The 25,205-nt window shown below is 41.5% G+C and overlaps 1 protein-coding gene across 1 annotated transcript; it reads left to right on the forward strand.

Annotated features, from left to right (window-relative positions):
* The first annotated feature begins 2,850 nt into the window (after window positions 1-2,850).
* Window positions 2,851-8,213, forward strand: ZNF22 (zinc finger protein 22). The gene is made up of 2 exons (XM_045809997.2): window positions 2,851-2,998; window positions 5,251-8,213. The coding sequence occupies exon 2, from the start codon at window positions 5,336-5,338 to the stop codon at window positions 6,011-6,013; it is 678 nt and encodes a 225-aa protein (XP_045665953.1). The 5' UTR covers window positions 2,851-2,998; window positions 5,251-5,335; the 3' UTR covers window positions 6,014-8,213.
* Window positions 8,214-25,205: the final 16,992 nt, after the last annotated feature.

Here is a 25,205-nt window from a genome sequence, read left to right on the forward strand (position 1 = left end):
TAAAACAGAATTGTCTTCCCAGGCCAGATCTCAGGGACCAGAGAAAATAATAAACACAGGATGAAATCAACATGATTGCAAAAGAAGGACTCGACTCGGGGAAAAACAGGCTGGTTTGCCCAGAACAAATTATCAGAAGGAACCAAAAAACAGCTTGTTTTTCTCATGTGATAACCCTATGTCACCTGCAGGAATGTTTACCAGAAAATGGATTAAAGGCCTTCCCACTGTCACAATAAAGCCATGTGTTCACCCAGGATACATCTGGTCCTTTAGTCCCAGGGAAACAAAGCACAAGGCTTATCCAGTCTGACCAGGTGATTTGTGGAGAAGCCAGCAAGGCACAATGTGTGCCACGGTGGGCAGGACGCAGGCACCCTGCAGCTGTGGGGAAGGAGTGGGATATCCTTCTCAGGTGCCCGGGTGGGCAGCAGCCCCCCTGCCTCTCAGTCCCTCAGCCGTGATCAAGCAGGAAGTGCACTCAGAGCCAAGCCGTTCTAAGTATAAAAACAGCAAATGTACACGTGCTGTGTTTCAGCCCCACAAGCTGAGGTTGCCTGGAAGAAAGCCAGCTGCTGACCTGCCCCTGGACTCACAACATGCAGGGTGGGGCTCTGCTCCCTCCTGGCCATGCTCTTCACAGAGATGTTTTCTGCAAACCCAGGAATGGGAATCCCCAGAGTTTCCTTTCCCAGGGAATCCAAAGGGAACAGAAAGCAAAGTCTCAGGCTTGGTGGATAGAACCAGTGTTCGGGGTCCCTTTGTGGGAGATGGACCACTGCTCTTAGTGCACTTGGGCCACACACGTAACCAGCCTCCCTTACATTCTTGCCAAATGCAGCAGCGCTCCCTGCTGAGCTGGGGCTTTTCCATGTCATGTGTGTACGCCCTTCTTCCTAGAACGACCTCTTCAAATACAACCAGGCTCAAGAGCACACTGGTGCCTGCTGGCTGGTTTCCCAGAGAAGCCTCAGCCAACAGGAGATGACAGCAGCTCGGTGGAGGTTATAGCAGTGAAGGCATTGAAAGCAGCTCAATTCTGGATATATTTTAAAGACAGAGACACCAGAATTCAGGATTGGATTGGGTTTGGGGTGAAAACAGACACAACAATGACATCCAGATTTTTGGTCTGAGCAACAAGAAAGGAGTTGCCATCAACTGCTGGGATGAAGGCTGTTGAAGGAACAGGCTGGGTGAACGTCAGAAGTTCCTTCTTATGTGGTCCATAGATACAATGGAATATTACTCAGCTATCAAAAAGAACGATTTCTCAACATTTGCTGCAACATGGACGGCACTGGAGGAGATAATGCTAAGTGAAATAAGTCAAGCAGAGAAAGACAATTAAATGGTTTCTCTCATCTATGGAACATAAGAACTAGGAAGATCGGTAGGAGAAGAAAGGGATAAAGAAAGGGGGGTAATCAGAAGGGGGAATGAAGCATGGGAGACTATGGACTCTCAGAAACAAACTGAGGGCTTCAGAGGGGAGGGGGTGGGGGAATGGGATAGGCTGGTGATGGGTAGTAAGGAGGGCACGTATTGCATGGTGCACTGGTTGTTATACGCAACTAATGAATCATCGAACTTTACATCGGAAACCGGGGATGTACCGTATGGTGACTAACATAATATAATAAAAACATATGATAATTAAAAAAAAAAGTTCCTTCTTGGCACAGGTTAGGTTCAGGATGTCCATCACACATGCGAGTGGCAGCTGAGTAAACAATTGGATATATGGGTCTGGAGTTCAGTAATACTTGCATCCCAGGGGTAGACTAAAGTTACCAAGTCAGGAGTCTTCAGCATAAACCGATGGTATTGGAAGCCATCAGACTGGGGCAGCTCTACGGGGGAATGAGGGCACAGAGAAAGGAAGAGAGGTCAGATGACCCAGCACCTGCCATGCTGGTGGAGGAGGAGGAGCTTGTAAGAGAGGAGAACCAGGAGAGATCATTATTAAAGAGAAACGAGGGAGTATGCTGAAAAATCAGGAGACTCTGGTGTGGAAAAGACTCCTCCCAAACCTTGATCTTCCACTTAACACTGTGGGAACTTGAACAAACTTCTCTGAGCCTTGGTTTCCTTCTCTCTAGAGTATGATCATTCCCATCTTCCAGAGGCTTTTTGGTTGTAATTCAGGTGTTAAATAAGCCCAAAATGGAGTCGTTTGCCCCCGTCCCTCGCCCTTGGCCCCCCTTCCCATGACTTAGTTACAGTTTCAGCCTATCCCAGGAATGTGGCCTTGTAACATCTGAAATTTCCTTAGGCACTAATGAGGTCGTCCTTAGGACAAAAACTGCCTTTCCTTCCCTCCCCACCAAAATGTAACAATCTTTTTTTTCTTTTGCTAATAACTCTTTGTCCCACCCTCCTTCCTATAAAAACCTTCTGGTTTGTACAACTTCTTGGAACATCTCCACTTCGTGAATTGCTTAACCAAACCAACTGAGATCTTAAAATTTACCTGAAACTAATATAGTACTGTAAGTTAATTACACTGGAACTAAACAAAACAAAACAAAACAAAACTTGACATTTACTTGGTTAAAAAAAAAATTTTTTTTTTAAACACAGTCGAGTGTATTCAGTAACAGTTTGGGCTCTCCAGAGTACCTCTTTATAATTACTAAGTGCTCAGTACTTGTAGGAACAATGAAGTCTTGGGGTTGAGCAGGCCGGTGCTGCTTTTCCAAAGCCCCGACTGAGCGGGCTGCAGTTGGCCGGCCCCGGAGACCACGGCGCGCACACAAAGGGACCCCGGCCACAGGTCTTGCGGAACCTCGGGACGCCGTCCGCGCGGCAGGCAAGGGAAACAAACAAGAAGAAACGAAGGGTTTCTTTCCGGTGGGCCCAGCACCATAGAGGGTCGCCCCCGCCACGTTCCTAGAGCGGCCGCGCGGCGCCGTCTGACGGCGAGGCCCGCACTTCCGGCGGCGCGAGGGGCCCCCAGCGAGCGAGCGAGCCAAGACGGCTGGCGGCCCGCTGCGCGGTGAGTGGGCCGGGGGCGCACCGCCCGGTGCTCGGAGGCGGCTCGGGCGCCGGTTGGCCGCCGCGGGGCGGCACGGACCCGGACCCCCGCTCCCGGAGCCGTTGGGAAGGCTCGGCGCCGGGCGGGGGCGGGGGCGGAGGGAGCTGGGCGGGCCCGGCCTGCGAGGAGCGGCCGGCGGAGGCCTGCATGGGAGCTCTTGCGAGTCCGGCCGCAGTCCCCACGCCGGCCGTCGCCCGGGGCTTTTCAGGACTAAGTACTTTGAACAAATGCTTGAGTAGCACAGGGCTGTTAGGAGCGATCTGCAGTTACTGACTCCTTTACCCCTCTGACACCCCGACGATGTCGCAGCTTTATTGTCCTCCCGATTTTATGTAGGAGAAAGCAGGTCCATTCCGGATACGCGCGTTCGCACGGCGACAGCTCCCATCGCTCAGGTTTACCATAATACCCGCACCTGCGGAGGAATTAATGCTGAGCACCGGTCGCGGCGCTGGTCTTGGTGTTGAAAGTTGTGGCTGCACATCAGTTCTACCACCAAGAGGACAGACTCTAGGATCAGGGTGCTAGGGGTTGGGGACCTGGTCGAAATCGGCCTGCCTTTCCTTAGCTGTAAAATGGAGAGCCTCGCATAAAGCTGCTATGGGAATTAAATATCATAGAACAGTGTCTGGCATACCACTAAGGCTGCCTCTTAGTATGATTTCCTCATCTGTAGTGTTCTCGGTGGATTACATAGTCTCAGAGTTTCCTACCAGATCTGACTTCTATAGTATTAAAAAGTAAATTTTTTTTCAATGTATAATTCCCATTATAGCTGTTTTTTGAACATCAACACCATGTATCTAACAAATGTCTCTTTGAAACAGATATTCTGTAAATAGATAAATATTCTGTAATAGATATTCTGCAGATATTGACTAAAGTTAATGAGTGTTGCTCTCTCAGTGATTGGTATTGAATGCAGTTTGCTCTTTCTGATACTCAACCATGATTACAACAGAGATAGTTATTAAATATCCAAATAAAGTCCTCTGCACTAGCAGGCCTGGAGTCTGAATTATACAAAAGGATGAAGGAAAGGCAAGAACAGTGATGTAATTTGTATTTTCAGTTATTTGCATTGTAAGTTTTTATGCAGAGACCCAGGGTAATTATCCCCTTTTTAAAGTCTACTTCCTGACACAAGATGTGAAAAATAGTTTCAGTAATTCTATTACTTTTTCAATCTAGCTTATCTCACACTGTCACCTGTTTAGAGTTTGTGGCTTGTTTGTTTATGGCCATTATTTTAAATAACTATAAGTAAATAAGTGAAATTAATTTATTTGAATTTTTGCAGCATTTGGGTATTTTAAAACTTCTCTCCTATTTTTGCATGTAAACTTACTTTCTCCCCCTCCTTTTCTTTTGTTTTACTCACCACCCTTTGTTTCTACTCAGTTGCCATTCCACTTTCCAGTAAAAGTTCTTCTGAATTTTTTTTCTTCTCCAGAAACAATTCACTTGTTTCAGGTTTTCAAAGAATTGTCCTCTTTCTTGGGTCATTAGAATCTAAGGGGAAAAAACAATAAATCATCTTTTCACTTACGTTTTTCTCATCAAGTATTACTGAACTGACTCACAGAAACTTGCCATGCCTTATAGGGTAGTTCTACTTTCAAAACTACGCTACAAAGTTAGTCAAGTTGTATCCATGCTGTGAAAGTAGAATGGCGAAACAAGGATAAACAAAAATATTTAATAAAGTAGTATGATTTGTCATTTCTTTCTAATTTGGATGCCTTAAATAGTCACCAGTAAGTAAGTAGAATTTTAACATGGGAGAAAATATTAAAATGTAATGATAGTCTATTACCCAAATTTTGATTGTCTTTCAGAGTTATTTCTTCTATTCCCATAAGATATTTTGTTGTCTCCACCTTTTAATCCTTCAGTTATGTACTCATTTGATAATGCCTAATAAAAACTTATATTTCACATTATCAGTTTTATCCTGTCCCAAAAGACAAAAATTCCATAGGTAAATTTGGTCAAAATTTGGGGATATTTATTAAGTTGAAATCTTGGGAATTACTAGAATTATTTTGCAAGTATTTCCTCCCAGAATTGTCTTTGTTTTCATATGTATTGGATACGTTTTTAATTTACACATGGATGCAATTTCAGTGGGTTGAAGATTGAATAATTTGGGTTAAAGTTGAATAATAACAATAACGAGTGATCTGCTTTGGCTTTTATTTTCTTCTACACAGAAAATTGAGCTGTATAGCTCTAGGAGGTGAAACTTCAGTTCAGAAGAAGAGAGCAGACTCTTAAGAATACATTTGGCTCATCACCATGCGGTTAGGAAAACCAAAGGGAGGTATTTCTCGGAGCGCGAGCCAAGGAAAAGCCTATGAGAACCCGCGCAAGACAGGGCGGCAGCGGCAAAAATGGGGAATGACTGTTCGATTTGACTCAAGCTTGAGTAGACTGAGAAGAAGCCTGGATGAGAAGCCTTATAAATGTACTGAATGTGAGAAGAGTTTCAGTCAGAGCTCAACTCTTTTTCAACACCAGAAGATTCACACTGGAAAGAAATCCCATAAATGTGCTGATTGTGGGAAAAGTTTCTTTCAGAGCTCTAACCTCATTCAGCATCGGCGGATCCATACCGGGGAAAAACCCTATAAATGTGATGAGTGTGGAGAAAGGTTTAAACAGAGCTCAAATCTCATCCAGCACCAGAGAATCCATACTGGAGAAAAACCCTACCAGTGTGATGAGTGTGGTCGATGTTTCAGCCAGAGTTCCCACCTTATTCAACATCAGAGAACCCACACGGGGGAGAAGCCCTACCAGTGCAGCGAATGTGGCAAATGCTTCAGCCAGAGCTCTCATCTTAGGCAGCACCTGAAGGTGCACAAAGAAGAGAAACCTCGTAAAACCCGCGGCAAAAATATCAGGTCAAAAACTCACTTAGTGTCATCCTGGAAAGCCGGTACAGGTAGGAAGTCAGTGGCTGGTCTCCGCTAAGGAAAGGGCGCCGCTTCAGGCTTCTTTAAAAAATAAATAAGTAAAAGCTGTCTCTTTTAGAACTGGAGATATTTTGTAATAGACACTTAAATACTATACCCTTTCCTGGCATGGAGACACTGTAATGACATTGGGCTGAAAGAAGCTATGAGTCCAGCTGTTCTCATCTTTTTTTTTTTAATGTAACTTGGAGTACAAAAAACTGAAACTATGTTTTGAGAGAATATAAGATGCGTGACCTCATGTGATATTGCTTCCTGCATCATTTGGACAAAAACAACCATGTTTTGATGACACATGTAAAAGTGCAGGTATTCTGATGACTCCTCAGCTTTAGGACTTCCTGTGGAAGGCATAATTAAAAGGGAGAAGAAATTAATTCCATTAGTTTGGAAGTTCCGCAACTGATGAGGAGATTTTATGTTTGTAAAGTTTTGTAGTATATTAACCATTGGTTTGTAAGTATGACTCAAAATTCAGCGTATTAATATGTATTCATGTTCACAGATTTTTAATCCACAAAGCCCATCACTCTGTTAGCTTTTTTTTGTTGTTGTTTTTTTCCCCTTCTGCTTATGGACAGTTATTAATTAAAGGAATTGAATTTCCCTCTTTTTCACCAAATTCTTAGAGATATTCTAGAAGCCAAAGTAAGAACTGAATTAGACCACAGTTCTGTTCTTAGAAGCGCAGTTCTTTGAGGTGGTGTTACACTGGGTCACTTGTTTTCCAGAAGTTGGGGTGGACTTATGTTGGTCCATCCCCATGCCTTTGTCTTTTGGCATTCTCTTATGCTCTGACAAACTGAGCTAGCCTTTTAGATCTACCTGAATAAATAATTAAACCATATACCAACACACCTCAACTTGTTAATTAGAAATCTACAATCTACATTTCCCTGTTTTCCCCCTTTGAGAGTTTTGGGTAACACTGGTTATCTTAAACAAATGTTCGTCAATAGTGAAAGTCATTTAATTCAAGTGTCCGTGCATTTGTAGCTCCGTGTGTAGATTTTGAAATGTAAGCTAACTTTCTCTGCATTAATATGAATTATTTATGAAGTCAAGCATACATGTTTCTTAACTTTCATCAGAACAGTGCCAAGTGTCAGACTTTCTGACCAGCCTTCAGCTCAGGTTTTAATTTCTCTTGAATGCTAACATTCTTCTGATTTTTTTTTTGTATCTTTTATAATCATACCAGCTCCTGCTGTATTAATGACAGTTATCCATAAAAATAAAACAAAATGGAATATTTTGCATACTACTATCCTCTGCTTATTTTGCTCCTGGGAAATTGTTTTAATGATATAGACAACACTTAAAATCACAGCGTTTGGAAGCATCACTTGATTTGCCTGTTTTTGATTTCCTCAAGCTTGAACTTTGCCTGCCTCTTGGCCTTGCTTTTGAGTGCAAGTCATAGAAGATGGTCTCATTGACAACAGTTGTCCAACAAAATATCCACAAAGCGTTTCGTGAGTATGAGTTGATTGCAGTTATCTTTTACAAAAGACGACCGTGACCACTTAGCAAGTGTCCTGTTAATCACAGTCAGGTCACTGCAGCAGGGGCATGGCTGTAGGGCCATTTCGAGGATCTGCCATCAGTCTTACAGCAGTTTTGTGTCTGGAGTAACTTCTGACTGGGACCAACACCACTTTAAGAATTCGCCAATTTTGACAGCAACGTGCAACAGAAGGACCTCTGTATATTGTTAGCTTTCATAATTTATATTTTTTACCCTGAATGACTTCCATATTCTGTATAGAAGTAAAGCAAATACTCTTCAGATTTTTATGTATTCCCAGTTTGCCTATGGTATGCATTTCTTCTCAGAGCCCTAAAACTAGAAGCGGGTAGGTCAGTAACACGGTAGCCTTCTGTAGTCACTAACGTGCACTGCGGCAGCCTTCACCTCCTTTTACGGGCATCTTACGAGGGAAATACCACAGCTGCTTTAAGTTAATGGATTAAAGGATGTGTTCTGCTACTAGAAATTGAGTTACAGGAGAATGTGAATCTGATAGGCACTGCCTCTGAGTACAGTCTCGCATGACAATACGCTGCCTCTCAATATTCTGAATTTCCATCATGACTCAGGGTTACAAAACTGAATCCTTTTACTCCTCTGGCAGGCTCCTTTCTTACACAATCTCTGGATGTTTTACTTGGGAAGAAAATAAAAGCTCCAAGTTTTTTTTGTTTTGTTTTGGTTTTTTTACGTATTGCTGAAATTTCATTTATATTACACTAATGAGTAAGGGGTGTTGTTAACTGTTTGCCTGCCACCTTCGTTTATTCAGTCATTTCGTAAGTATGGTAGAGATAAACCTGATCAAGGCAGCCTTAGTTTAAGGAACTTTGGTTAAGTGAGTAGTCAAGTAGAGGAACTGAGAAGCTAGGAAAGCAAGTACAGGGATCTCTGCCCGGTGGTTCTCAATTTCAGGGTGCCTCAGAATCACCCGGAGGGCTTGTTAACACATTTCTGGGCCCATTCCCAGAATTGCTGATTCATCAGGTCTGGGCTGTAGCCAGATAATTTACATTTCTAACAGGCTCCTATGTGATGCCCATACGCTGGTCCAGGATACGCTGGAGAGCGGCTGCTGTAACTGGAGGGTAGTGATGTGCTTCCATACAAGGGTGTCTAAGTCAGATACCAAATACTATTCCTTGGTAAGGGTGGGCAGGATTTAATGATGAAGACAGCCTTGGGGTCAGCCTACTTAGGTTTACATCTTAATTACCTAGCAACTGGGCAATTTGAATAATTGCTCTTGAGTAAATTGGAGAAGATACCTATGGTTGAATGGTGGAGGGAATTAAATGAAGTAATGCAGTTAGAGAGCTTAGCATGGAGCCTAGAACATTGTTCAGAATTTACTGATTATTAGGTTGCCAGAGGCAGAGAAGCTATTATATGGAATCTAAAATTGTCAGTGACAAAAGTATTAATCCCATAAATGTAAAGGTGAATTCTCTTTTACTTCAGTTGAGTCAAGATTCTCAGAGAAAGGGATGCCTATAAAGGGCAAGAACCATCTAATAAGTCTCCAAGGGAAATTTAAGAATTCATGAATGTTTTGACAAGTAATAGGAGTCCTTCTTCAAATAAGTACATAGCCACAAATAATACTTATACTCCATATCAGGAAGGCAAAGTGCTTTCATTTTGTTAAGGAAATAAAAATTTGTTGAGCACTGGCCATGTATAAAAGACTGAGAGAAAAAAAGATAAGTTATATATTTTTTTAAAGTAATATTAAAACAGGTGATGACTGTATGGTGTGATTGCCATTCAGATTGGGAGAATTTACATCTAGTACTTGAAGGCAGGAAGGAAGGGATGATATTTACTAGGTTAAGGAATGGAAACCCTCAAGGCTGTAGAGGCCAGGCAGCTACGCCAGAGAGACCCGGGCTGTAACTGGTGCACGCGCACCTCTGAAGGATAACTCGACTCCATTCCAGCCGCTTGTCGCCACACAGACATTCAGGCCCAGGTATACCAGCTCCTGACTTTCCAAGAGAAACCAAAAATCCAGATTTTAAGCCACTACCCTTCCAGCGTACCACACTTGGACTGGATGTAAAGCCTCTGTGCATGATGGGGGGAGGGGGGTAGCAAGGAGGGGACAGACAGAGCCACATGATGGAGTGGAAGCTGTAAAGCACAGAAGAAAGCTCGGAACAGCAAGTAGCTGCTTTGTTGAGAGCCCAGCTTCATGCAAGAGGTGTGGGAGATAACGGCTGGAATGGGCCTCCAGGAGAGCCTTAAATACCAACTTAGGAGTGAAACCATTAAGATGAGTTTCATAAAGGTTTTTAGGGCATAGGTTGGAAGGCAATGATCCCATGAAACAGAGCAACACGTTGCTAAAAGAAAAACTCCCCCAGAAGAGACCCACTTGGCTAATTGGACCTACAGGGCCTCCTTTTGTTCCCTCCTTCACGCTGAGTGACAGCAACTCCAAGCTCCTCTGTTACTTCACTTACCCTGCTTTGACCAATACCTACTCTGAGAAACCTCCAAGAAGTCAGCCTTGAATCTTCCTTACACGCTCTTCTTTAAACTGAATTGTAAGGTTCCATGTTTCAATCTTTCTCATTCTTCCTCTCTCCTACTGGACTGTGAACTCCTGGCTTATAGTAGTCATTCAAGTCAAAGTTTTAATGAAGAATGGCCAAGAGGGAAGTACAGGAAGAAGGTTAGAGGGAAGGAGTTAGTTCTGGGGAGTTTCTAGCCCAGCTGTCAGCTACCATACCTACCTAGCTGGAGAGTCCCACCTAGAACTTTTCTTCCCCCATCTGCCATCCTTATCCCTCTTCTTCAGTCTTTCTGTTCTCTTGGAGGTCCTTGCTCATTGTGTAATTCATTCTTTAGCCTTGTACAAGGTACACATATTTGTTGAGGGAGTGAATGAATGAATGAATAAACAACTGTGTAAAATGGCATCGACCTTTAAAGAATCAGAGATTCTCATGGTCTGATGGGACCTGGAAGGCCACCTACCTCACCTGCCCCTAAATTGGATGATTGTTTTTTAATGACCCAATTCTTCTCTTATGCTCTTTGAATTATAAAATACACATACATAAAGTCTATATCATTTTAGAAGACTGTCATTTCCAACTTTTCAATGAGCCAACACTCTGTGTTTTTCACCTTAAAGCCAGATCTAGAGCATTTTAAGGACTTGGCAGACTTCAAAACACACACATTTCTTAGTATTGGTTTTGTGGCCAAGCAATAACAGACCCTCCAAAATTAGAAAGTCTGAAAAGTTTTTGGAAGAGATTTTAAGTTGCTATTTTGGAAAAAAATGTTTTCTAGATGATTTAAAATGTAGAGATGTGGGTCAAGGAGACCACTTGCTGTCACTGAGAGTCAAAAGGACTCTTAGAATAGTCCATGCAGGAAGAAATTAAAGTGGGGTTCTGGAGTGGGGAATGCTGAGGAGGTGAGAAGTAAGAGATCCTGTGGTGACAGAATGGACAGGGCTGGAGACACATCAGATTTGAGGTGCAAGCAAGAGAGGAACACAATGGTGGTTTCCAGCCTAGGTAGCTAGGAGGTTTGGGGAAGAAGTTGATGAATTTGTTTTAAGAAATGCTGATCTTGAGATGTTTGTGGTAGTATCTGGGTGAACAAGTGCAACAGGAGATTGAATATCTATGTCTCAGCATGAAAGATATTCAAAAAGGAAATTATTTGCCCCATCCTGTGCCAACATTAGGTATTGTATTAGTGTGCTTGGCCTGCCATAATGAGATACCAGATGGCATGTATTAAACAATAGACTTTTCTCACTATTTTGGAGACCAGAAGCCCATGATCAAGGTCCTGGCAGGGTTGTTTTCTGTTTTTCTCTTCCTTGCTTCTAGGCAGCCATCTTCTCACTGTGTTCTTGTAAGGCCTCTCCCTTATGCATGGAGAGAGAGAGAGAGAAAGAGAGAGAGGAGAATGCTCCCTGGGTCTCTTCCTCTTCTTATAAGGACACTAGTCCTATTGGATTAGGGCATCACCCTTATGACCTCATTTAACTTTAATTCCCTCCTTAAAAGCCCTGTCTACTAATAACATTCACATTGGGGATTAGGGCTTAAACATAATTTTGGGAGGACACAGTTCAATTTAAAACATATTATTCCCATTGTCTGGATAAAGAAACAGACTGAGAGAGTTCAAGGAACTTACTTAAGGTCAAACCGGACAAAAAGGTCCATGGCCTTTTGGATGTCTGATTTAAAAATCTTGTTACCCCATCCTAGATCATGTGAGATGAATACATCTTTATGGCTATTAAAAATAAAAGTAATAGTCCCAACTTCTTGGGACTTCTTCTCCTCAAAGAGAGAGGAGACTTGCCAGAATAGAGAATGACGGAATGAGCGTTGACTACTACTCCTCTGGCTCTTCTGGTTCCGTGCCTGGGTCTATCTTAGCACAGACACCCATGAATTTGGATTTATTTGCCCCTTGAGAACCAAAGGGATCTAAACCTAGGTTGTGTTTTACAGGTAGACCTTGGTCGTTCAACACTGCTACTCCAAGGACAATTTTACAAGTCTTGACCTATGGTTTTTCCTGAAGATGTGATAAAAATGAATGGTGGTTTGGGGAGAGGCACAGGGCTGCCTCTATCCGCTCACAAGGGGGACGAGCATGGGGACGTCATCTGTAGGAAAGTATTTCAATGGGACCAAAGGTTTAATCAGGTCTGGCCTGCAGTAGACACAGCATCCACTCTGAAGTGAGCATAAAACAAAATGGTGTTGCTGCCCCCTGTTGGCTGGGTCTCCTCACAGGCCAACAGAAGACCGGCCAGCGAAGGGACAGGATTACAAACACCAGCCCTCTTTTCCTCATTTAATTCCCTGAACCCTCCCTTGTTTTCTCCAATGTTGAAAGCTGTGTAGTTTACTAATGCAGGTTAAAGCCCATATGCCATGAAGAGTGTTCTGGAACAAAGGGGGCAAGGGTGAGTATTATTTACAATAGTTAAGATATGGAAGCAACCCAGGTATTCAGTGATGAACTTACTTTTCATGATGTCCTCATGGCTTTTCGTTTGAGCCAGAGATGGACCACATGCCATTTTCAGGGGTCTGCTTGCTTCGCTTTGTACAAGACCCAGAAACATGTTTAGTAAGTGCTCTCCAGGAGATGGTCACCACTGATGCAAGTCGGCGGATTGAATCCATAGGCTCAGAAATATCTCCACCCAATGAAGGCACCACATGGGCAAAGAAAATAGAAAGTACTCAGTCACGGAAGTTTTCATTGTTCTAGGACGTCGGAAGTCCTGTACTTCCTGGAACTGTCACTGCATGGCAGCAAAGGAGCTATCATGGGAACCAGACGGTAGTTGACCCACATTCACTTTGTCTTTTCCTTTGAAAATACCATACTCGAGATGTTGAAAACTTAGCGCCACCCTTTACAGTCAGCTGGGATTCACTGAAACATCTTTGGAAATGCAAGCATAATTTTTAAAATTAAGCACATTTCAGTAAAATTATCTGATTCTCATTCCATTTCTACAGTAACTTGGATATTAAATAACTTCTAAGGCACAGAGGGATAAGTAAGTCCCTCTCTTATAGAAGAGGAAAAGAAATCATCTGAAGTGTTGGCTAAGCAAACCATAGCTATCTTCTCTCCTTTTCCTCTGCTCTCCTTGAAAGATCTGCCTGTGCTTGTCTCCTCCCTTTCCTTACCTGGCATTCTCCCCTCAGTCATCATGCTTTTATCTGCCCCTCTGCTCTGAAACACTCTTTTCAAGGATTCTCCATGCAAATTTGTGCAGCACAGGCCGCTGAGAGGAAGGTTCAAAGGCAAGGCTAGACCCCATGCGGAATGGAGGTCATAGAGGTTGACTGATGCCAGAGCTTGAGAGCTGGGAGAGCGGTTTGCTTTCCAGAGGTTGGACTCTTGAGCGTGTGCATGCATTATGCTTATAATTAAAATATAAACGTAAAGCCAATTACATTCCTGTAGCAAGACAGTGGCTGGAACATTCTGGGGGAACAAGAGAGGGGGTCCCAGAGCAATGCCTAGGTACTTTGTCACCTTTACCTGGTGGGCAAGAAGTCCTAAGTAACACTGCATTTCATAAACTTACCATCTCATCTGGTACTTATTCCTGCAATCCTTTTCCTGGTGCTTTTCTTTCTCCCACTTCCAAAAGGCCGAATTATGTCACAGAGCCCACGTATGAGAACATCTCTGTGTTCAGTGGTTGGGTGCACCTCGGGTGGGGGTGGAAGGGAAGAAGGGTGTCGAATGTGAGAGGTAGTGCGTATAAGAGAAATATGTCTGAGTTGGAGTGACTAGTCCTGAGTTCCAGATCCAGCTCTGCTGTAGAATGTCCATGTACCCTCAGGCAATTCATTTTTCCTCTCCGACCCTAAGTCTTCCCATTTGTCAAAAGAAGTCAAAACTGACAAGTAAACCAACTGTCTCAGTTATGATTCCATAGCTGCAAGCTGCCGAAACCAACTTTGGCTAACTAAAAGAGCCCAATGAGAAGTAAAGAAAGATGGTTAAAGAAAGAATTGAGCCAGTAGGCCTTAGGAAGGAAGGTCAGCCAGGGCAGCTCTAGGGACCTCCGAGTCATGGGCAGATCTTTGGGGGGCTGCCGTTGGAAGTGCTCAGGTCTAGCCACTCTCTGCCTGCTAGCTCTATGGCGGTTCCAATGGATGTGTTTTGCAAGGGGAGGAGTAATGCCATTTCTAACATTTGGAGGGAGGGGAGGAGGGAGTTGAGAAAAGAGGAGAGAAAGAAAAGACACAAGAAAAGAAAAATGAGTAAAGGAACAGGACTTATATTCTTAAAACTTATAAATTAGCTCTGAAAACAATATCCAAATTTCTAAATTAGCAGTCTAACAATGGTTGAAGTAATGGGAACATTGCAATGAACACATACTTTCTGATGCGACTACTTTAAAAGAAACAATAATTCATCTCTGTGTGTATTTTTTTGTATCCATTCTCACAGAAAGATACTAGTAAATATTCACATGTATTGACTCAGGTCTTCTAAGATGTCCGGTAAGTAAATCATTATCTACTCGGAAGTAATAAGAGTGAATTTATTTAAATTTGTTTTTAACCTCACACTTGAATTTAGAAAGGTTCATCATAGGCAGTTTTCCCTTAAAACATCTAATGCTAACTCAAGTACTAGTTTTAAACCTTATTCTCCGTGGCAGAATTATTGAAGATCTATTTTGCCCTTCAGATTGCACATTACCAGACAGAACACATTATTTTGTTCTTTCTTTCCTGTTTACTTAGATTAAAAAAATACGTATTTGTATATTCTTATATGTGTGTGTGTGTGTATGTATATATACACACACACACACACAAAACACCCTTTTACTAACATATAATTAGGAGGGGGAAAATTCCTTATATTAATATTCTGATACTTAACTGAAATAAAAAATTTGTTTTCATCCTATTGCACTCATCTGTTTTGACATTACAACTACTTTTTTATCACATCATATCAACTCTTTTAAATATTTTATTAACTCCGGGCCTTTCACTGGTTTAACTTGTACTAATTCATCATGATTATAATTCTGACTTTTCATCCTCCTTAGTGGGAGCCCCTCCCCCTGACAGCTTGAAAGCATCCTCACCTTGTGTTATCAGTAAGTCCAGACCCACTGTGATTTCCTTTCTAGCCGTGGACTCAGTTTTCTCTAAGGGATCTCAGCTCCTCTTGCTGGGAAATCATACTGGAGATAAACTCTGGTTACTGTGGTGCCCGTGAGTCACAGAGATGGAAAAGGCATGACTTTTAAGGCCATGTGCTCTTTCGGCTTAAAAAGTTAGGTACCCACGGCCTTCCCAGCCTATGTGTGGAGGTTTTGTCTCCCTCTCTGGTTTCCCACTACAGACACCAAGCTGCCGCTCGCCTCTGATGCGACTCTGAAAGTGCAGTCAGGGCTCCACTTTGTATCGTTTAGTCAGCCGACACTGACGGGCACTGTACCGGTCGCGCCAAGGGGGAGTTCACTGGGCCACAGCCCCTGCCCGGGAGCTCTCTGCATAGTAGAAAAGTCAACCATGAGATGAGGTACTGCATAGGATAGGGACATGTGCAAAAAGAGACCTCTGCTGGCTCCAGCAGGCACTAGGGGTGGGGGCGGGGGGGCCACCTGGGTTGGGAGGGCCAGGGAAGGATTTGCCAGTAGAGTGGGAGAGGGGTGGAGGAGGAGAAGGCACGGCCATGTGGAAACGTGCGCAGGCAGAGGGGTAAAGGAACATGGAATATTCAGGGGGGTGTGCGTAGCCCAGCGTGGCTGCTGCTGAGAGCATATGCTGGGGAGTAGAGGAGATGAGGATGGGGAGCTAGGGAGGGCACAGATCACGGAGAGGCTTGAATGCCTAGCGAAGAAGTGTGGCCTGATGTCCTGAAGGCAGTGTGGTGCCATCAGAGGGGTGGAAGCAGGGACAAGGCAGAACCGGATTTGCATTCTGATGGACTTTTTCTTGCAGCTGCATAGAATGTCTCAAGGATGTGGCCTGATGTATGTTTCAGATTCTTTTCAATTTCCTCTGCTTACCCATTTTCTGATGCTGAGGTGTGTTATTCCAAATGATACCACTTGACAATCATAAATTCTTTTCCTCCCTTTCTGAGATTGAAGGGAAATTGACTGGTTTATGCCTTTCCTTTCTGGGGCTGGCCTTTTAACCCTTCAAAGCCCCATAGCCAAGGCAAAGTTTATGTACTGAATTGAAGTGCTCTCTTACCTTCTAGCAAAATTTATTATCTTGATAATTAATTTACACCTCACCTGATTCTAGGAAAGATTTATGGTAGTTTTCAAAAACCTGCAAGATCAACAACAGCAGTCAGGAGGACAGCTGTGCTGCATAGCAGGCTCCAGTGGCTTCCTGCGACCTCCCACTGACTCTTCTTGAACCAGCAGTGAGGATAAAAACCCGCAGTCTCACTAAAACCTGAGAATGACGGACGACCTACTGGCTAGCAGGTGAGGCGGCATTAAGGAGACTACAGCACAGGCTTCATTTCACAGAAAGCTCAGGCTTTGATCGATGAAACAGAAACCGCCCAAAAGGGCAGGAAGACACTTAGGTCCTCTCTGCAGTTCCCAGGGCTGCCGTAACAAAGCAGCACAAACTAGGTGACTTTTAACCACGGAACTAGACCCTTTCACATTTCTGGAGGCTAGCTGTCTGAAATTAAGATGTAAACAGAGCCGTGCTCTCACTCAGAGAGCTCTAGGGTAGAATCTGCTCCATGCCTTCCTCTTAGCTTCCAGTGTTGCTCGCAGTCCTTGGTGCTCCTTAGTGTCACCCCAGACTCTGCCCCTACCTTCACGTGGCCTTCTCCCTTGTTTGTTTGAGTCTGTCTCTTTTCTCTTCTTGTGCAGATAACAGTCATAATGGATGAAGGGGCCACTTGGCTTCAGCATGACCTCATTGTAACTAACTATATACCCACAGTGACCCTATTTCCAAATAAGGTCACATTCTGAGGTTCCAAGAAGGACATGAATTTTGGAAAGACACTTAAAAAGCACAGGTAGGCTGGTATTGGGTATTAAGGAGGGCACGTATTGCATGGAGCACTGGGTGTTATATGCAAATAATGAATCATGGAACATTGCATCAAAAGCTGAGGATGTACTGTATGGTGACTAATATAACAAAATAAAAATTATATATATATATAAAAAAGCACAGGTTCTATCTCTCAACCTGCTCCTTGACTCAAGATCAGTGAGAAAACAAGGTGCCACAAATTTAGCAGCTTAAAACTACACGGTTTTGTTGGTCAGCAGTCTGGATAGGCTTGACTAGGTTTTTTGCTTAGGGTCTCACAAAACCAAAGTGTCATCCAGTCTGAGTTATTATCTGGAGACTCTGGACAAGAATCTTCTTCCAAGTCATTCAGGTCATTGGCACATAATGCGGAATAATGGAAAGGAAATACTCCCCTGGAATAAAAAGGGAAAAATAAACTTACTCTGGCTTTGGATACCATCAGAAACAGAGCCTAAGCAAGAATGTGTTTATAGGGAATTTACTGGAAGAAATCTCAGAAAGTGGAAGGCAGGCCCTTGGGAGAATGCTATAGAATGAATGAATGTGTCCCCCCAAAATTCATATGCTGAAGCTTAATCCCCAATGTGATGTCTCTAATCTACGAGGGGAGATTAAAGAAAGGCTCCCAGAGTCTTCTATGGCTAGACGTGGTCCCTGAGACCTTGCCCCAGAGCCTCCAAGTTCCCTGGAAGTACCCACTGGGATATCCACCTCTGTGAGATAACAAAGCCATCAGTGACAAGCAGATAATGGCCAGACCCCAGGATCCCCGCAGACATGAATGACCAGGGCTCACCCTCTGCCTCCAAGATCCAGAGGCTTCTTTTCACCCTACCCCAAACTTTCTGGGAGTAATTAACATTTGAGAGAAACATCAATAGACTAGTGAGCCAGAGTTCCAGGAGGTGGCCCTCCAGGGTGTCTCCATCCTGGGCTGAGGAAGCATGGCCTTCTCTCCTTGACTGTTGAATTTATTTCTGCTATTCCCTGAGGTTATTTCCTTCTGTTCTTTCCTTGCTGCTCCTGCTGAGTGCTGTGCTATGGGAAACACCAAGTACACAGGATAATGTGTGAGAAGTCAGACTAGGAGAAGTGGCGTCCTCTTTGGGAAATCCCACACTACTTCCACATTGCCACATATTTTAATGGTGATAACTAATTTGCAAGATACATTTCCTACATATTATTTTTAATACCTGCAATGGTCTCAAAAAGAACACATCATCAGCAACAACTTATTAGCATGGATACTGAGTCTGGATACACAGATCTTACGTACTGGGACAAAGGGTATGTGTGTTCTAAATGTCACTAGGTACTGCCAAGTTCTATTCCATGAAGGTTGTAGCAATTCATACAACCACAGCAGAGGAATGGGGCCTTTTTCCAGTGCCCTTAGCTTGCACTAACTGTTGTAATTCTTTTAAGTGTTGGCCAATATGATAGATAAAATGTTATTTCACTATTAACTATTATTTTACTTCTCGTTTTCTTGATTATTAGTATATTTGACATGCACATTTTGTCTTCTGAGAATTGTCCCTTATATTATTTGTTAATTTGTCTACTGAATTGTCTTTCTCTTAGGAGTGATTAATATATTAAGAATACTGACCTGGGGCATCTGGGTAGCTCAGTCAGTTAAGCATTTGACTCTTCATTTCGGCTCAGGTCATGCTCTCGGGGTTGTGGGATTGAGCCCTATGTTGGGCTCCGCAGCAAGCATGGAGCCGGCTTGGGATTCTCTCTCCCTCTCCCACTGTCCCTCTCCCCTGCACACTCTCTCGCTCTCTTAAAAAAAAAGCATACTAACCTTTATCTGTCAGGTATGATGTAAATATTTTCTTTCAACCTATCATTTTGTACCTGATTTGTTTATATATAAATATAAAATATATTTTGCTGTATAGAATCTTAATCTTTTATGTAGTTGAATATGAAGCCTTTAGTTTCATTCTTTTCTACTAATTATGGCTTCAGTTAATAATGAACTGTATGGCACAGTCATCTGATGGTATATTATGCCGCTGTGTACCAAAGGAAATCAACTCAAACCTACACAGCTTTACTTCAAAATTCTTGCTTGGACAAAGGAGAAAGCACATGTGGTATTAACCTTTTTCACTTCTAAGATAAAGCCCACCAGGAAATAATATCACACCAAGATTTTGGAGGGGGTATCCTGACGACCAGCTTTTGGGCATAGATAATCCCATTAAAAACACAACATGCCCAGTCATTGGGTAAGGGGAAAAGAGTGGCCAGTTTCACTAGTAGAAAAAATTTAGTTATAGCTGCAATTGTTCAGAGGCAGGAAAAATAAACCTTAGCTACTGGGTCAAAGGACAGATGCTATACGATGTGTCCTTAATGGGTGTATTTACATTCGTGCCTCTAGACCATGGCCTGAACTTTCCTGGACATACAGGAAGAAAAGTTTATCATCACCTGGAAGACCCAGCAAAGGTGGTTGTTGAAGGAACATTCCGATATTACTAAAAGCATATTTAACTTCTGCGTTCCACAGGAGCGAAGCTCATTGAAAGGCTTTCATGGTTCAGAAAAACTGGGACCCCATCATCTGCAATAAACAGTAAATCCAAGAAATTCTCTCTGCTGTCTTTTAGAAAATAGTTTTGGATAATTTTGAATAGTCAGTAATCTTCCCCCAAACAACTTCTACCTTTGGCTGTCAGATAAGCTTTTCCTTAAAATCTTTGCATCCTTTTTAAACCAATTTAGTCAATAGATATTTAGAATCAGTTTTAGAAGAGCCAATCAGTGAAGCACAGAAGGAGATCATCGACATGTTGTATCAAGGTGGATCAATATGGACACTTGTTTGGATATCCTGGTCTCAAAGTCAGGAGATAAAAGATGGCGCTCAGTAATACGTCCCGGAGTCATCACTGTCCCAGTGCTTTGTAACTCTCCCCCCAGTGAAGCATATCAATACTGACTGTCTTTATCTCCTCGGAGAGTAAAGAATGCTGAGCACAAGTCTGTTACAGAAAATTTATCCTCAGGTAGACCTAAGGAAAGAAACTATGCTGTTTGGACGAGGCTATATAAAACAAAACAAAACAAAACAAAACAAAACAAACAAAAACAACAAAACAAAACAAAAAACCCCAAAGTATACTATTGCATTAATTGCACAAAATATTGAACAGAGCCACAGTCGTATCTATTTGGTCCTTGGAGATAAAACAGAAGTATTACAATGACTAGAGAAAGGAATGATTAGTTTTGCTCTTAAATAATGAGGGTCATTGATTCTTCCCATTGCTTTTTTCTTCTATAGCGGCACATGTCCTCATTAATAGTCCTATAATTCGTAGATGATGGAGGGCCTTTCAATTCCATTTCTGCTTCAGGGACCAGTGATTTTATCTCAATGGCATAAGTTTGCTGTTGGCCTTAAGCTTATCAGTTTTTCTAGGTCCATCTGAAAATGTTCAGCCAAATATTGGAGATCCCCCGGATCTACAATTTATCATACAAATCTCTGACCAAGTTCCCTATTTCAGGTTTCAGCGCATTTATACAGAGAGGACAGGGATCCTTTTACATTAGCTGGGAGTCTACCCAAGAATATTTTTTGAAAGTTTCTTGAAACAGAATTCTAGAACCTTCTCTAGAGTTGTCTTTTCTTTGTTTATAATGGTAGCTATTAGTCTTAAGGAAAGACTTCAAAAATGACCTACTTTTCTTTTCTTCCTGTTTCTAGGCCTTGGTAAGTGTTTTCCATGATGGAATTTAAAAAATCGTTTTAACTTTCCCACATGATAGTTTTCAATAAATTTTGTCTTTATCTGAGGAAGATCAAGTGGCCAGTAAATGACTAAAAGAATTAAAAAACCCATAGCAATATTTTGGTTTTTCTGTGGTTTTCAAAGTCTCTAACATGACTCTTATATTCATCTTCCACTGATTTACCTTCTGGCAATCTGAAGTGAGGAATGACCCATTCAGCAGTAGTCTTTTCGGCAAGACCTTGAGGAGAGTCGTTTCAGTGGTGAAGTCACAGCAGGTAGAACATAAGAAGCCACAGTGAGGACCAGCATATGATGATACGAATAAGGTGTGTTCTTAACTTTCCCAGAGAATTTTTGAGGAAGACTGTAATGGAATCAAAATTTTGTTTTGAGCCCTCAGCATACCGATCCAAAAAATTGCCTTCTGAATATTTGGTATGTTTCCTTCTTTCCAGAAGCTACTCCAAAATGCTTTGTCTTTGCCATTTGAAAAGTTCCCCATAATGGCCTTTGCAGTTCTAAATCATGCTAGTGGAATTGTGCTCTTTTAGAATGTAAGCACAAGAATTATGATTATAGTGAGAATACATCTGAGTTTTGCTTGAAGAAGGTTTGATGTGGGCCCAGAGAGACTCCTTGTGGCACAAAAAAAGAGCAAGTCTTGAAAAACAACATCCAGGGGTCCTTATGAAATGGTGTGTCAGGCTTTTGATTTCAAAACTATACAGTTAATAGCCTAGAAATCATTAGTTCTAGAGTCGGAAAACTAAGAATGAATAACTCTTATGTTAAAGTGCTTTCTCTTTTAAACAGACAAGACAGACCTTTCTGCTGAGTGTTTTTTAGAGGAAGGGTTTATTGTTACAGTGATAAACAAAAGCAAAAACTGGCCTAACAGAATCTTCTCCAAAGCCAGAGGAATGGTGAATAAGAAAATCTCTATCACTGAGGGCGCAAAAAAAGCTTCCCTTTTAACATTTAAGCTAGGGTCAAACAAAATAGGCAAGAAAAAGAAAAGAGAACGTCAGAACTTGGTTAATAACAGTGAAAGGAAATGACAGTATAGAAAGGCAGTACTTTTCCCAGGAGGAAAGTTTCTATCACAAATTCCTATTTATAATTTTCAAAAACTAAGTAATCCAATAAAGCATGTGGGAATGCATGAAGGCTTACACACCACCAGTCCTAGGAAAACAAAATAAATCCAGCTTGATTCAGAATTGAAAGCTCTATTGAAGAATTGAAAGGTTCAGATGACCAATGGGGATATGTGTCAATCACGATTGGGCTGAAATGGCCCAAGTTCACCCAATGAAAGGAATCAGAGCTCTTTGGAAAATGGCTGATTCTAGTGTTGCTACAGGAAAGAACAAGATGAACTTGGAGCCCCTTTGTGATGTTCGGAGGTGCCCCCAGAATAATGGAGACATGTCAAAAGGCACAAGAGCTAACTTGAAGGGGCTCCCAGTGGCCATATACAGAACAATTTGAGCAACACAATGAACAGTGGTACTAATAGATATAGACCCTTTAATAAAACAAATACCCATGAGTCCATCCATGCTGATACGGGTAAGAATTAATAGATAGTAGGAAGGAAAACCACTTCCTTACAGTAGAATTCTTATAAGTGTAGATGGAATGATGGAAACAGAACATCACCATTTGAAAAATACCACAGTAATAATTGTTTCAGGCCAGAATCATTACTGGTTACTAAAAGAATGGGCAAAAGTACAAGAATGGAATATTTACATAGTCTCAAAGCATCTTCCAATAAGACACTAATGGGAAAAGTAGTAACTTTACTAATTTTAAACAGACACAACTTTAACCAATAACTATAACTAACAGTAAACTAACATCACCAGTAATAAGAATGGTGACAGGAGGGGAAAGGAGAGATTAGTCACTTTTTCTCTAAACACTTTGTGAGTAAAGGGTTAATAAAATCCATTCTCCTTCTGTAAGGACAGATTTACCTTAGACTAACTTTTCAACTCTGTTCCAGTGGAAATCTTATAAAGTTGGTGTGGCATATAAACTCTCAGGTGGCCTCCAGTTATCCCCACCTCATGGTATTGACGCCCTTATGCAATTCCTCCCACTGAGTATGGGCAAGACTTGTGACTTACTTATAATCATGTAACACTCTAAATTTCCCTGGAAACACTGCTTTAGTTCCATCCCACAAATTTTGATGCTATGTTTTCATTTTTCATTCAGTTCAAAATATGAAAATATTTTCCTTCATACTTCCTATCTTCCTATTGGTGATAAATAAATAATAGATTAGGGTAAATAAGTAATTCCTTTTTGGCCAAAAATTTTTTTTGACGTGTATTATTTAATTTCTAAGTACCCGAAAATTTTCTGGTTATCTTTCTGTTACTAATTTCTAGTTTTATATAATTATGGTCAGAGACTATATATGATTTGTGTGATTTAAATTATTATAAATTTGTTAAAATTTATGTTAGGATGCAGGAAAAAGCCTATATTGGCGAATGCTCATGTGCCCTTGAAAATCATGTAGATTCTGCGATTGTTCAGGAAGGCATTCTGTGCCATTTATATCTATTTAGTTAAGGGTGGTGTTCAGTTCTTCCACATACTTGTTGATTTTCTTTCCTGCAGTTAAATCCATTATCAGTAAGGAGGGTTAAAGTCTCCAATGATATTTGTGGATTTGTTTATTTCTCCTAATTCTGCCATTTTTTGGTACCAAGTATTCTGAGACTCTTTTTCAGGTACATATACATTTAGGAATTTTGCAACTTCTTGGTGAAATGACAATTTTTTCATTATGTAATTTTTTTCTTTAATTCATGGTAATTCTCTTTGAAGTGTATTTTATCTATATAAATATAGCTACTCTAGCATTACTTTGATTAGTGTTTGCATTCTATGTCTTTTTCAATCCTTTTACTTGTTAACTACTTGTATCATTGTATTTCTTGTTTTTTGAGAGGGAGAGGGAGAGAATGTGAGCGCGGTGGGGAGAGGCAGAGCGAGAGGGAGAGAGAGAATCTTAAGTAGGTCATACCGCCAGCATGAAGCCTGGTGCGGGACTTGATCTCATGACCCTCTGATCATGACCTGAGTCAAAATCAAGAGTTGGACGCTTAACTGACTGAGCCACCCAGGCACCCCCTGTATCATTATATCTCAAATTAATTTCTTGTAAACCACATGTAGTTCAGTCATGTTTTGTAAAATTTATAAAATTTACCATCTGAATCACTTTTCAGCATATGGTACAGTAGCATTAAATCTATCCACATTGCTGTGTAACAGATCTCTCAAGCTTTCTCACCTTGTAAAATTCAAACTCTACATCCATCAAACTCCCCTCCCCCATCTTTGTCAACCACCATCCTACTTTCTAACACTACCTACTTTCTACCTACTACCTACCTACTTTCTAATACTATATCTAATTCCTACTTTAGATATCCCATATTAATGGAATCTTGCAGTGTTTGTTATGCCAATCTCTGTCTTTTCTGGGGTGAGTTTAGGTCATTCCACTTAACGAAATTATTGTTATATTTTGATTTAGGTATACCATTTCATTATTTGTTTTAAGTGTTTTTTCCTGTTTTCCTTTCTTCATGTCCCTGAATCCTGTCTTCATTTGAGTTCTTTGAATATTGCTGTTCCATTTTAATTCATCAGGTTTTTAAATATAATATCTATTTGTATAGATTGCTTTAGTGGTTACTAGGAAAATTACAATTTACATATTTAACTTTCCATAGTCTAATTAGAATCAACACTTAAGTGGAACTAAGAAATCTTTCAACCACATGGATCTCTTTATCTTCCTGTTCGTTATAATTATCTTTTTTTAAAGATCTTATTTATTTATTTGACAGAGAGAGAGAGCACACAGCAGGGGGAGCAGGAGAGAAAGAAGTAGGCTCCCCGCTGAGCAGGGAGCCTGACTTAGGGCTCAGATCCCAGGACCCTGAGACCATGACCTGCGCCAAAGGCAGACACTTAACCAACTGAGCCACCCAGGTGCCCCAGTTATAATTATCTTAAATATTATATCTGTATACATTGGAAAAACCCCTGTAGATAATGTTATTATTTTTCCTTTCAACCATCAAATATATTTTCCAAGAACTCAAAAACAGAGTATGTACCAAGATATTTACCATTTCTTTTGCTTATTATCCCCAATGTACCATTTTCTTCTGGTATCATTTCCCTTCTATCATTAAGTACTTCCTTTAGTTAAACAACAAAATTAAAATAAATGATTAAATAAATAAAATTTAAAAAATGAAAGAACTTCCTTTAGGAATTCTTTTACAGCAGATTTGGTAGCAA

This window comes from Ursus americanus, chromosome 6, assembly GCF_024610735.1.
Source record: "Ursus americanus isolate L20-20 chromosome 6, mUrsAme1.1.p, whole genome shotgun sequence".
Taxonomy (NCBI): Eukaryota; Metazoa; Chordata; class Mammalia; order Carnivora; family Ursidae; genus Ursus; species Ursus americanus.